The 13502-nt window shown below is 39.3% G+C and overlaps 1 protein-coding gene across 12 annotated transcripts in view; it reads left to right on the forward strand.

The window, feature by feature from the left end:
- The window catches only part of LOC121635697 (inositol polyphosphate-4-phosphatase type I A-like), a 49430-nt gene that overhangs the window by 11235 nt on the left and 24693 nt on the right, over window positions 1-13502 (forward strand). For all 12 annotated transcript variants that reach the window (XM_041978991.1, XM_041978985.1, XM_041978992.1 and 9 more), the window contains exons 2-8: window positions 9448-9691; window positions 9800-9844; window positions 10901-11019; window positions 11206-11322; window positions 11419-11498; window positions 12969-13080; window positions 13307-13397. In XM_041978991.1, coding sequence (XP_041834925.1) covers window positions 9583-9691; window positions 9800-9844; window positions 10901-11019; window positions 11206-11322; window positions 11419-11498; window positions 12969-13080; window positions 13307-13397 — 673 coding nt within the window. In that variant the 5' untranslated portion in view covers window positions 9448-9582. The remainder of the gene's footprint in view (window positions 1-9447; window positions 9692-9799; window positions 9845-10900; window positions 11020-11205; window positions 11323-11418; window positions 11499-12968; window positions 13081-13306; window positions 13398-13502) is intronic.

Here is a 13502-nt window from a genome sequence, read left to right on the forward strand (position 1 = left end):
AACAACAGCAGCTTAGGCTATCAACAACAACAAAAAATAATTTAACAAGCATCCCATTGAAAGGCATTTCAAAACTTTACAAATTAAAGTGCATTATATATATTTAAAATTAAATTTGGACTCTGCAAGTAGATGGACAATTCTGCTTTCATTGTCTCTTTGAGTGACAATATAGCTGTGGAAGAGGGGTTTGCTGCCTTTTTAAAGAAACTTCCAAGAGTTTTCTTTTTTGGTGGCTCTGGTTCAGACACTGCTGGTGTTTCATGAGACTGTGAAGCAGCTGACCGTGCTGTGCCCTGGTCAGACAGCATCGCCTGCGCCTCCATCTCCAATATGGCTCTTGACTTGACCTCCTCCACCTTCTCTGCATTGATGTACATGGTTTTAAACCGTGGATCCAAAAACGAAGCCATGTCTAGCAGGGCATCAGTGGCAGGGTCAGCAAACTTTTCTCTTAAATAATCCAGGATGGAGACTTTGATGGACTGGGTCAGTGGCGTGTCATCCTCCTGAACTGCCAAGGTGCTGGTGTTGAAAAGATGAAGCACAGGCTTCACTGTGGACACTGTAACATAGTCCTCACCAGACAGAGCATCAGTAAATTCCACAAGGGGTTTTAGAGCCTTTTGCACTGACTCTAAAACTTCCAGGTCTTGCCAGGTCAGAACAAGATGACGTGTTTTCTTGTCTGAAGACAAAACCAGAGAAATGGCTCGTTCCTGCTCCAGCACTCGCTCAATCATTTTCTGACGGGATCCCCACCTGGTAGGAGACTCACTGATCAGCTGGTGTACAGGAATGTTGAGCTCTCTTTGTGCAGTGGCCAGGTCTCTCCTCCTCTTCCAACTGAACGAGAAGCTGCTCACAATCTTCTTACAAACAGCAACTGCTCGATCAATGCGGGGATCTTTCATGCTTCTCTCTGCAAGGGGTGGGGAAACGATTTAAAAGATTAAATAGAAATAATTATTCATTCAGCCTAATAGTGAGAACTGTTTAAGTAATTTATCCTCCACAGATCTGACCTTTGACATGTTTAAAAAAAACTCATATGCTTTACAAAATATATATTGTCAATAACACCACAATATGAATGACAAACTGTTTTCAACGTAAGAATGGCTAGTTTTTAACTGGATGTGAATAGATAATGAAATGCTCATATTTTTAATTGCATGAAAAATATGATTGAAAGTACTCAAGCTGTTTAAATGCATAAAAAATACTGAAACGGTTTCAAAGTTTTTAATTTTAATTGTGCTGAAATATAAAATAGTATCTTAGCTATATTAACCACTGTTATAAAAAATATAAATGATATCTCAATTAGAAGGAGGGAAACCTATACAAATACTCACCAATAGCAAGGTGCAATCGATGGCCAAAACACTGTAGCCTTCTCCACCCATTCAGACTCATTGCTTTGATTATGTTAGCCCCATTGTCTGTTGTGACACAGACTTGATGAGTTTCTGACAAATTCCATGAACTGAGAGCATCTTGCAGTCCTTGTGCAATTAACTCTGCTGTATGATCATCAGGGAAAAAACTTGTCTGAAGGCACGCACTTTTAAGCTCCCAACTGTCGATGTAATGTATAGTTAAGCTGAGGTAAGGCTCACATGTTCTGCTGGTCCACAGATCCGTAGTTGTAGAGAAGTGGGTCACGTTTTTGAGTTTTTCTGCTGTCTTTTCTCGCACTGAAATGTACAATTCTGGTAGCGCTTTTTCTGCAAAGAATTTGCGACCAGGCAAATCATACTTTGGGTCAAGTGTTTTGATGAGGCCTCGGAATCCAGGCTTTTCCACAACGCTAACTGGGGCCATGTCTTTAGCAATGTACCTTGTTACTGCAGCCGTTATCTCTCTCCATTTTGAACTTTTTCTGTCGTATGGGATTGATTTAGCAAACGAAGAAACCAAAGTCATTTGTTTTGCTGCCAGTTCGTCTGATGATTTCTTCCGTGTCGGTGGAGATGTGACCACGCGGAGCTTGAGACATTCTTCATGTTGCTGAGGATGACATTTCAGGTGGTGAAACAAGTTGGTGGTACTGCCGCCTTTTGTAGCAACGGTTTTACAACATATTTTGCAAATAACTGCATTTTGTTCAACGTCTTCCTTTCGAAACCCGAACCACCGCCAGATGATGGATCCAGAGCTGTTTTTCTTAATAACTAAATCGTCCGTACCACGTTCAGCTTCCATCCCCTAACATTTATAAGTTCGCACGTTGCAGGTATTACTTCCGTTGTCTCCAAGTTTCTTTTCCCGTTTCACGTAATGTAACAACACGCATGCGCTGTACGGGCGGGGTGAGTGCCATCTGCTGTTGTGAGCGGGGCAGTCTGCTTGACTATTTATACTCGATGTACGCGATATGCTTATTTTATATATCTCGGGTCAAACAACTCGGGATATATCGAGTATATCCGATATATCGCCCACCCCTAATCCAAGGGTCAGTGAATGCAGCATGTGATGTACTTTTATATGTTGTCCTTCATCATCTCAACTATGTCCTAGATCATGATGCAGAATTCATCCAACATCATCTCACCAACTGTCTCCATGGTGATAATATCTGTCATAAAATCACCTGATTGGATGACTGAAGTCAACATTGATGGAGAAACTCTGATTAAACTGATGATCTGGATAAAAACTGTTTTTTCCTTTGATCATTGAAGTGTGAGTGTTTGTGCGGCAGTGATAAAAATCCTAGAGCAACATCACCCAATGTAAGCGCTTTTTTTTTTTTTTTTTTTTTACATTAGATGATAACTTTAATTATAATAATCAGTTCAGTATTTCTGAAATCTAGACCTAAAAACAAAGGTCTCGTTTTCCCGGTCAGTGCTCCTGCCTGGTCCCCCTTCAAAACTTCTCTAGACCCGCCCCTGCATAGCTGAAGTATAAACCCTGTCTACCACCAGCCAGCTATTGTGTTAGAGAAGATCCTACCAAAAACAACACTTTGGGGTAAACATGTGCCGGTGTGAACCTTGAACTGCTAGTTTCCTCTTTCTCAACTGAACCATAATTAAACGCAACAAGAGAGAAAAGCCATTCAGCTGATCACCGACAGCTTGATTAAAGGAACAACATGAGGAGAGGGAGGAAGCAGCTGCTGCACAAACATGGAGACGACCAGAGATCCTCTAGAGCAGACATGTTTGTTCAAATCCCAGGACGGTTCAAAAAAGAAAAAAACAAAAAACAAAAAAAAAACCAGGAATAGTGTGGGTGTGAAACCTTCTCACCGTGTTAAAATACCCTCCTTCTCCACGGGGCCAACTTCCATGGGTTGCTCCATTAATGTTGTGTTTACTCTTAAATCCACCCATATAGCAAGCCGACTCATCTTTTTTCTTTTTTGTCTTGCCTCTCCACATCCCGTCGTTATACGGATGTATGGGACTTGTTATGCCACGCATGCATTAATGGCGTTAAAAATATTAACACAATTAAAAATATTAACGCAGTTAATTACATAAATTAGTTACCGCCATTAACGTGTTATTTTTGACAGCCCTAATGAAAACAGATTCAGACAAATGTGTTAGAAAAACAATCAACACAGATAAAATATAGTGAGACCTCATGAACATATTAAATAAAAAGACAGGATTAAAACCCTAAGTCTAGCTCTAACATGCTGTAAGGACATAAGCACCATCTAAGGAAACGTATAAATGTAGTGTTATTGTAGATATCAGTTTGGGGATGTTTGGAGGTTGTAATTATAGAAATTATTATAATGAAAGGATTATTTTGTCTGGTCTGTGAGGACGTTGTTCAAGTCTTCTTAAAGAGAACTACAGCATAATGAATGAAATCTACACTCAGTCCCGCTGACTGGATATTTTCTCTTCTTCAGACCATTCTCTGTAAACCCCAGAGCTGGTTGGGAAAATCCCAGTAGATCAACAGTTTCTGAAATAGACCAACAACCATGCCACGTTCAAAGTCACTTAGATCCTCTTTCTTACTTATTCTGATGCTCTGTTTGAACTTCAACAAGTCGTCTAGACCATGCCTACATGACTAAATGGACTGAGTTGCTGAGGTGTACAGTGATGAGACCTACACTTTAATGAAGAATAAACTTAGTCTTTGATTCAGTATGAATAGCCAAGTTAATCAGTTACATGTTGAATGTGTATCTTGTAAAATTCATAAGACTTTAAGAGAGCAAGTTGTGGTCCAAATAAAAGCTTTATTAGTTATAGATTAGGGTGTGATCAAGTGCAGACTGAAAATAAGTCATTGCCACTGGCAGATGAAACTGCAAAAAAAAATGATAGAATCGACCCCATGGGAAGGTTGATGTTATATTTAATGGAGACTTTGGAGGCTCTTAAATTGAGCCCTGTGGTACTCCATTAATGATTATAAGAAATTGGATGACCACAGGCATTTACATCAGTAATATATTGTTGTTATTGCTTGTGTTATTACTAGTATCCTTCATTACCATTGCCAGTACAAGTAGTAGTATCCTTTTAAATTTTTTAACCAAGCATAAGTAAAGGTCTTATATCAAGACACATAGTGGATAAACTACAAACCTCAGAGGCTACAGTGATAGCTGTAGCAAATGTACACCTTAAAGCTTTTAAAGTGAGATTAGCTGAGAAATGGGTTGGAAATAAAGTGAAGTGGCTCACTAATAAGGGTTTAACTCTTAAGGGTGTCAGTAACCAAATAGCTTTTTTTCTCCCCCTGATGCTCTTTGGCTGCTGTTTTTGTAAAGGAAAACAAGACATTTCACTATACTACGTTGGCCCTTTTGCAAACTAAAGTCTTGTGATCTTTGTTACTCAAACAAATCTAATTGTTTGTCGTAAAAAAGCTTTACATAAGGAAACTATGAAGGCACCATCAACAACAACAATCAGTATCAGTAGGTTATATGGACACAAATGCTAGAATAAAATAATAAGCTGAACTGAGCAGATAGTTAAAATAAATATTTTGTAATGAGATCCATGTTGATTTGTTTTGGGCTTTCCCTTCTGCTATTTTATTAGAATTAAGGAATAACCCCATTTGGAGTGATTTCTATCTGTCTGAGAGATGTGATCAGACACTTCTACACTTCTTCACACAACAACGTTGGGTATGATGCCTCTTCAGTGTGTGAAATGCATCCTGCCAGAGGAAGCAGCGAAATGTTCGTTTCACCATGTATGGTCAACGAGACTCTCGCTCTACTCTGTCCCCAAATCTGTCTTTTCTGCCTGACGATGAAACCAAAGCCAGAAGCTGTAAACACACGGACGGATTGCGAGGTTCAGAAAGTTCAACCAGAACAAACTGGCTCGCTTCATAAATCAGCAACATGACAAGTCCTACTATTCTTTATGGTGGACTTGTCTCACTAAAGTTTACTTAAACTAAATTTCCAGACTGATCAGTTAAGATTGAAAACTCAGAGATGAGAAATTACCAGGACATCACTGTTTACTACTACCCTAACAGCAGTCCAAGTATACTTAAATCTTTCTAATAAAAGGGCTCAAAACATGTACTTCTCCTTGTTTTTCATGTAAAAAGACCAAATAATCACTTGGTTACTCAAAACTGAAGACCTGCTTTCCTTTGACTGTGCAGGTAATGATAATAAATTTATACTCAGTTAAATGTCATTTCGCTTGTGATTTCTTATAGAATATATAAAAAGGAAGGGAAAAGTAAAGCTACGTTTTTATTCTTTAGATAATCATCTCTGTAGAAAGATAATATTTCATAATTAAGATGTGAGGGATTCCCCTTTGAATGGAGGGATGCTGAGTTCCAGATTCATCATCATGCTAGTCAGACAGTTGAGATGACCACTGACAGTCGAATATTCCCTAAAAATGAAGTAGAATTTTGTAATTAAAGACCAATTTTACTTCAGACCAAGAGCGAGAAAGAACCAGGGAATCATTTGTCTTACAACAGCAATGCATTCAAGCTGTTTTTGATATGCCATCTTACTGTTTTAGTGAATTAAAACCACCTATTAAAAGGCTTTTGTCACCATTTAAATAAAAACACCACCGGGCAAGATGCAAACAAGGCATTTCATATCAATTTTAGACAAGCTGTCTATAAAGATATATAATAAAGATTTGAATGAAATGTAACAGGTTTGAAAAAAAATTCCAGCTGACCTTATAATATCTTTCTTTTGTGATATAAAACTAGAAAGGTACACCTGATTTATGCCCTTTAGATTTAGATATTGTGCAATTAGAGCTTATTTTTTTGTTAAAGAATAGAGTCCAATGTGCATAAGGGCTGTGTGTATCTGTTGCTGTTAATGGATATTATATATCTAATAAACCAAAATCCACTTAGTAAATCCTGGATTTGTGTTTTGTATGTCAGAAGCGCTGGATAGGATTCGATGAGGTTCATACGGTGTGTGTGTGTGTGTGTGCCCCAGTTCATGTGACTCACAAACCTACACACACACTTACAACTCGTCCAAGCTAAATTTGGAGCTGCCTTATATGGCTGCTTTTCCCCCTCAGCGAGGCTCAGCGTTTGCTGCTTTTGGTGTGGCAGGATGGTGAATCCCTGGCCCCGCCATGTCAAATTATTGGTCCAAACTTTAAATCTGTCCCTGTCATCTGGTGGCTTTAACAGGAACTGGTGGAGTGAATCGGTAGGAATAAATGGATGTTTATCAACTGCATCTCTGTTATATGGTGCTTATTTGTCTTTTACTGAATCCCAGAAAGAGTCCTGAAAAAGTTTCTGGGTTGTGGCGAGTTTGACAGAACAAATGATGAACAGAAAGAGATCTATGAAGAGCCTGGATGGCTTTAAAGAACCCTCTTAAATGTGGTGTTTTTGGCTTTGGGAGTGGAAAAAATGACTTTTGTTGGCTGAGAGGCTGGAAAGTTCCTTCAGGGTTTGTAAACAAAGAGCAGACCTTTATCAAACCTGATGATATCCTTTTGTGTATTATCAGAAAGACTTCTTTATATTGGTTAATGTGCTATATTTGGTGTGTGTTATTGTTTGTTGACAGTTCAGATGGATTCACGTGTGTTTGTGTCTTTTAAACATTGTTTCTAATATCAGCTTGATTGGATGTTTTTCCCCATTTTTCCTCCAGAACGGCCTCAATTCATGGTGTCATAGATTCAACAAGTTAATGGAAATGTCGGATTCAAACAATCAGAACCAGACTGAAGCTTTCCACTCTATTTTCTAGTCAGTCTACAAGGTTAATCTGGTTAACTGTGTTAAATATGGTTTCTGAGATCTAGCAGAACTAAAACTAAACATTTGCTGCTACCTGTAGTTTCTGTGCTGTGGTCCAAATCCTGACTACAAGAGCCACAATCAACAATCTGACCCTGAACAAAGGAAAACCTTGAGCATAACTACTGAGGAACTAAAGATAAATGCAAACCAGGTATGACAGGGAAGCAGGAAATGAAAGCTAATCCGAACATAAAAGGGACAGACGAAGGAAATAATGTAAAAAAAAACCAAAACAAGAACTGAACTGAAAACATAACAAAACACCCACAGACCAGGACAGGTGCATCAGATGTGATCTGATATTTACTTTTCAATGCCATGGTGGTGTTATCAGGAAAACCCTCTGATTGAGCGAGAGGCGTTTGATAACTTACCATGTTGTTTATCATGAGTATCATCATGTTCTGTTTACTGCCTCGCTGACTGGGAGTAGGCTACATGTTCACTAGCATACAAGGAAGATGACTGATTGGATAACACATGATTACGCAGGACACACATGAAATGTTGTGAACAAACATACTTGGAGCTGTTTTATTGTTATCAGATCACAAGGGCACAAGATAATAGCTACTAGGTGTGTGTCATGCAAACCTGATTCAAATTTCAATGCAAATCAGGTTGATTCTCATTCATCCACAAGACTGCAGGTGCTCCAGATGTTTCACACATGTAGGACACTTGTAAAGTGGGACACTGTCAGCGCTGGACCACATATGTCAGGAAGTAGGCCACCAAGAATTAACCCAGACCCACAGTTAAAACAAGACCCCTCTGTGGGCCTTTTTTTAAGGGAATATTGCATCTTTTAAAGTCTAGTTTTTAACAACTAAGCAAGAAGAAACATGTCTGAATCCTATCAGAAAAACACATTTTTGTCTATATTTAAGGCTTTTATCATTTTTGTTGAATACATTTTTATTAACCTTTTTCTTATGATGAATTTGGAAATGTGGAACACGTGTTAACCTGAACCTGTATCACTAAAGCAGTTGTTTCTACAATCATTGAAGCACAATTCAACACTATCATACACTAGAGAGCTCCATTTGTGTATTGTTAAACTAGACCACTGTGACTCTCCATTTGTCCCTTGCATCTCACTGAAAAAATAGGCTAATTGCTTTTTACCAAAATGGGACAGAAAGAGCTAAAGCAGGAGTGTTAGAGCAGGCCAACTTCTTGTCCACAAACTGACTGATTTATAGGAACAACCTCAAAGCGAGTCAGAAGGTGGAAGAAACAACTTTTGCAGAAGTAGCTGCAGATTCCACAGAAGTAGAAATATGAAAGAAACAAGAAGCACATGCAGTCATGGAGCAACATAAAAACACTCAAAATGCAAATGTGCTTGCTTTTGAGGGGACAAAACACACTGATTAACGGTGTGTATTGTCACATACTGTACTTTAATGTGTTTACACAGACCAAAACACACGTGCAGAGATTCAGGCGGCTGGCAGAAGATGCTCAACTGCACGCTAGCTGACATGTGCCTCACTTGTTAGTGCTCTCTATATACAGCAGACATACTTCTGCTCCTCTCTTACACCACCTTCCTCACTTCTTTTTCCATTTTCTTTAGATTGAAAACCATTCTGGGGTCATTTTATTTATTTTTTTTTTCAAAGGAATGATCTAAAACTAAAACTAGGTCTTTTACTGTGGTTTCTTTGTCCCGTTCCATTTCTAAATAGAATAAAGTGCTGATTTCTTTACCTCAGAAGCAGGTGCTTATGATTGTTCTGGTACAAGCTGCCTTTTCTTTCAGTATTGCTTTTATGGGTGTTGTTCCTTGTTTCTGTTCTCCATACACTTTTCATGTTGGCATGTGAATGTATGTAGTTGAAATCATATGGGTCAGGGTTTGTTGGGGTTTTTCTTTTGAAGAATTGGACCATTATTTTTATGTCAACAATCTTTGGTCCTTCCAGATTAGCTTTGCACCCATCATAGCTTCAGAACGAGGGAGAGAAAATAAACTGCAGGGGTTTTGAGTGAAGCCAGAGCTCATTATGTTTACTTTTCTATGTTCTTCAAAACACACAGTAGCCCTTCACCAACTGAAACAACATACAGGAACGATGCCCATAAACCCTCAGTAATGATAAGATGAACATAGAAAGAATAGACGTATGGTGAAAATATCCTAACAAGAAAGCACTTCCTCTTTCCTCTTAGACACATAAAGCATCTTGTGGAGCCGCTGTGGATCTGCACAGAAGGAGGACCACATCACATGGGAGTGTGTGTCCGTAAGTGTGAGTGTGTCTGTTGGGGCCGCCTCCTGCCGTCGCCCACTCTTCCTGGACCGGCATGGCGGGGGTCAGGGAGCGCAGTGGCTCGCGCACACAGAGACCGTGGTCTGTGTACCGGGCCAACACCTTCGAGCTGTCCAACGAGATGATCGGCTTGGCTCTCGCAGGTGAGGAGACGCTGGAGCCTGAAGGCCAATCAATCATCATCATCATCATCATCAACACAGAATCAGTTACTTAAATCGCCACATGTTGTTTTTTTGTTTGCTTTGCAGGAAATAGTCAGGACCCAGATGAACCTGTGCTGGAGTTCAGCGTGGGTGAGTAACACAAGTTTAAAACAAATGACTTTTTACTTTTAAGACCTCAAGAAACCACGAAGAACTTGTGTGTTAGAGCGGGAACACGTTACACCAGTTTTAAAAATCACTACATTGGCTCCCTGTGTGTTTCAGGACTGATTTCAAGGTTCTTTTAGTGGTTTATAAATATCTTAATGGTCTTGGGCCTTCTTATTTTTTGGACCTTCTTTTAAATTATGAACCCTCGTGGACCCTGAGACCCTCTGGTACCGGCCTTTTAGTTGTTCCAAGAGTGAGGACCAAAACATCCGACGAGGCCTCTTTCCATCATCATGGCCTTCGTCTGTGGAACAGCCTGCCAAAGAACCTCAGGACTGCAGAGACCGTTGATGTTTATAAAAAGAGGCTGAAGACCTTTTTTTAGCTTAGCTTTTAACTAGATTTTATTTAATTTATTTTACATTTTATTTCACGTTATTTTATTTTTACTCAACTGTATTACTTTATTTATTTATTCATTCATTTATTCTTAGTTGTCCTTTTTGTTTCTTAAGGTTTTTTAATCTTTGTTTTTACTCCAATGTTTTCCTCATGCGGATCCTCCACGCTGGGGCTTTGGCTTGCTCGGTCTGGGGGTTGTTGCCGTGGTGATCGCCCTTGTCTGGGTGGCAGCGGTCTCTGTGGACATGGGTAGACTGGCTCCTGGTGTGGACGGATCCTCATGATATTGTTTCCTCACAGTAGCATCAAGACAGATGTTTATTACTTTTAGTATTTAATACCTTTATTCAGTTTAGAGACAGAAATTAGGGAGTCATGTTTGTGCAAAAAGGGGGGGCTGCTTTGTGTGTGTGTGTATACACGTGTGTGCGTGCAATTGTGTGAAAGATTTAAATGAGTGTTTTTATTGTTATGCAATCTATTTTGATGTGTGTAAAGGCTTGTTTTATGTTTAATATGCATGAATTGCGTTTTTTTATCATGTGAAGCACTTTGTGTTGCCTTCAGCATGAAAAGCGCTTTATAAATAAAGTTTGATTCGATTATTGAGAGTTTGTGTGTCTTCTCATCCAGTGTGCACAGACCTGCTGACTCCTGCTTTAGATCGAAAACCCAACAGCTTTGTAGCTGTGAGCTGCACGACGCCACCGCAGGCCTTCTGGACCAAACACGCCCAGACTGAAGTCATAGAGGTCAGACTCCCCATCCTCCCTCTTAAAGTCACAGTGAAACAGGAGTTTGAACATCACTGACTTCAATAACAGGCACATTGTTTCTTTGATTAGAAAACACCTAAATGCTTAGAGCAATACTATGTAAAAAGTAAAAGTGTTGATTGGACAGAAATGTCAAATTGAAGCACCTGCATCTCTCCTCAGGGCTCCAGTAACCCCATCTTCCTCAGCAGCATCGCCTTCTTCCAGGACTCCTTCATTAACCAGCAGACGCAGGTGAAGCTGGCCGTCTATGACGTGAAGGATCGTTCCCAGGGCACGGTACAAAGCAGAGCAGCTTCTTGATCCTAGTTTTTGTGATCTGCAGCATTAGCTGAGCATCAGTATTAACTGTTTATCTTTTCTCTCTCTGTATAGATGTACATGTTGGGCTCTGCACTATTTCCTGTAAAGGAGCTGCTACAAGAGAAAAGCCACAGATTACAGCTGGAACTGCGGTAACGAACTCTGAAACCAAAACATTCAGCCTGTTGGTATTTAGCTCGATATCACCAAAGTTCCAGGAATCCTGAATGAAACCATTCAGGTTTTCTGGACAGCTTATTACTGGACGCTAAAATCTTTTATGTTTCAGTTTCAGGCATTAAAAATGAAAACACTTTAAGAAGCTAAGACTTGAATTTCTGTTGCTCATATCATATGATTCATATCACTTTGGCAAACAAAGCAGTGGTCAAACAAATCAAAATGGCCATTGTTGTATAAGTCTTCGAGTATTTCTAAAGTTTAGATGTTCATGCACTAGAGCTTAATGTGATGTCATACTGTAGATTTTTCTACTTTATCTAAGAAAGATTTAAGTTTTGAATTGGAGAACTACCCATCAGTTCAGTTCTCTGATATCTGGAGATATCTATCAGCTTCCACAAAAACAAGCAGGTAAAAACATGGAAGTCTGTAACTGTAGTTTAGATTTAGACCCTTCATACCAAATCCTGCATCGTACTCTAGATCCTTCATAGACGCCCGGTCTAGGCCATCTTCTTTATAAAGATCGCGAGGATATCCTGGTGAATAAAACAAAAACATCAAAATTAGCTCAACTCACGTGTTGTCGGCTTCTTGCTTAACAACTGCAAATTAATGAGTAAAAGAAAAACACCAGCTGTGGTTTTTATCACTTCATGAGCTAAAATTTAGCCACAACATAGCAGAAGCTAACAGAGAAGGACCCTAAAGGGAAGAGATTTACATACTCTGATATGCTTTTAATCGGCTCTTTTTGATCCCAATAAAATGTTAACAAGTCACTTCTCTTGTCACCTTTTCATAAAATCATTATTTTTCATTGATTCATGAAGAACCCTGAAGTAACCATCTCCATATTTAGTCTGGGCTCTGGTCTGGACTAGCTGACCCGAGTCCTTGGATCTAAGAGCTCTGCTATGTTTATATTCTCTAAATGTAGTATTAAATTCTCTATTTAGTACATATCAATATTGGGAGGGTAAATGTCTGGATAACTTAAGAACCAGACCTGATCTGGTCAAATAAAGGGTTTTTAGTGGTGATAAGCTCTTACTAAGCGAATATGAGTCTTTACAGAAATGTTCAGATGTCCTGAACATTAATGAATCTTCTTCTTTTGGACAGTTCATATCTAGAACTCAGTTCCAGATTCTTCTAAAATACTGGATAAGGAAGTAACTTCAGAAATGGTTTTTAGTTTTTTTTTATATTTTAATTTTGAAGCCAAATAAAAAGATTTTGAAAAAAAAAACAACATAATTTGTTTTCTGTAAACAGAATAAAAATGTAGCCACTTTAAAATAAAATAAAGAACCTCAGCAGTGTTTTTTTTTAAAGCTCCTTTAAAAGTAATTTGGTCTGTTGAACATTTTCTAAACTGATCTAAGCTCTTCGATGTGTAAAATAATGTAGTTTTATCTCATCGTTTGGATGGACAGATCTGCAGAAAACCAGCGGGTGGGGAGCGTTACCATAGCAGCCTGGCAGATGGAGGACAAGGCAGATCAGAGGATGTCTATCGGCCGCCTGCCAGACAGCATCAACGGACGGGTAAGAGGCTGAGACTCATGTGCTTTGTTTGTTTGTTTTTATTGTGATAACCTTTTGTTTGTTTACTTTCCAGGAAAAATAACATTTACTTCAGCTTCCAGTTGGTCCATGTCCATTTACAGGGCCCAGGAAGTAAATCTGATGTAGCTAGCAGGCAGAGAGGTGGAGCTGATTGTTTCCCACCTGAGCTTTAATATCAGTTTGTGTGTGTGTGTGTGTCCTGCAGACAGTGTTACCTGTGGATGAGAGCCTGACGGAGTCGATGGGAGTCCGGATCAAGTACGCCTCACTGTGCAAAGACAGCCTGCTTCGGTCAGGTGAGACCACACAGCTGTTTATAGAAAACCTGAGGCTGATGAGCAGGTGTTGGTAAAGATAAACTTGACTCTCATATATACGTTAAAGCTGTTCTCTTGTTACAA

This window comes from Melanotaenia boesemani, chromosome 24 (genome assembly GCF_017639745.1).
Source record: "Melanotaenia boesemani isolate fMelBoe1 chromosome 24, fMelBoe1.pri, whole genome shotgun sequence".
Classification (NCBI taxonomy): domain Eukaryota; kingdom Metazoa; phylum Chordata; class Actinopteri; order Atheriniformes; family Melanotaeniidae; genus Melanotaenia; species Melanotaenia boesemani.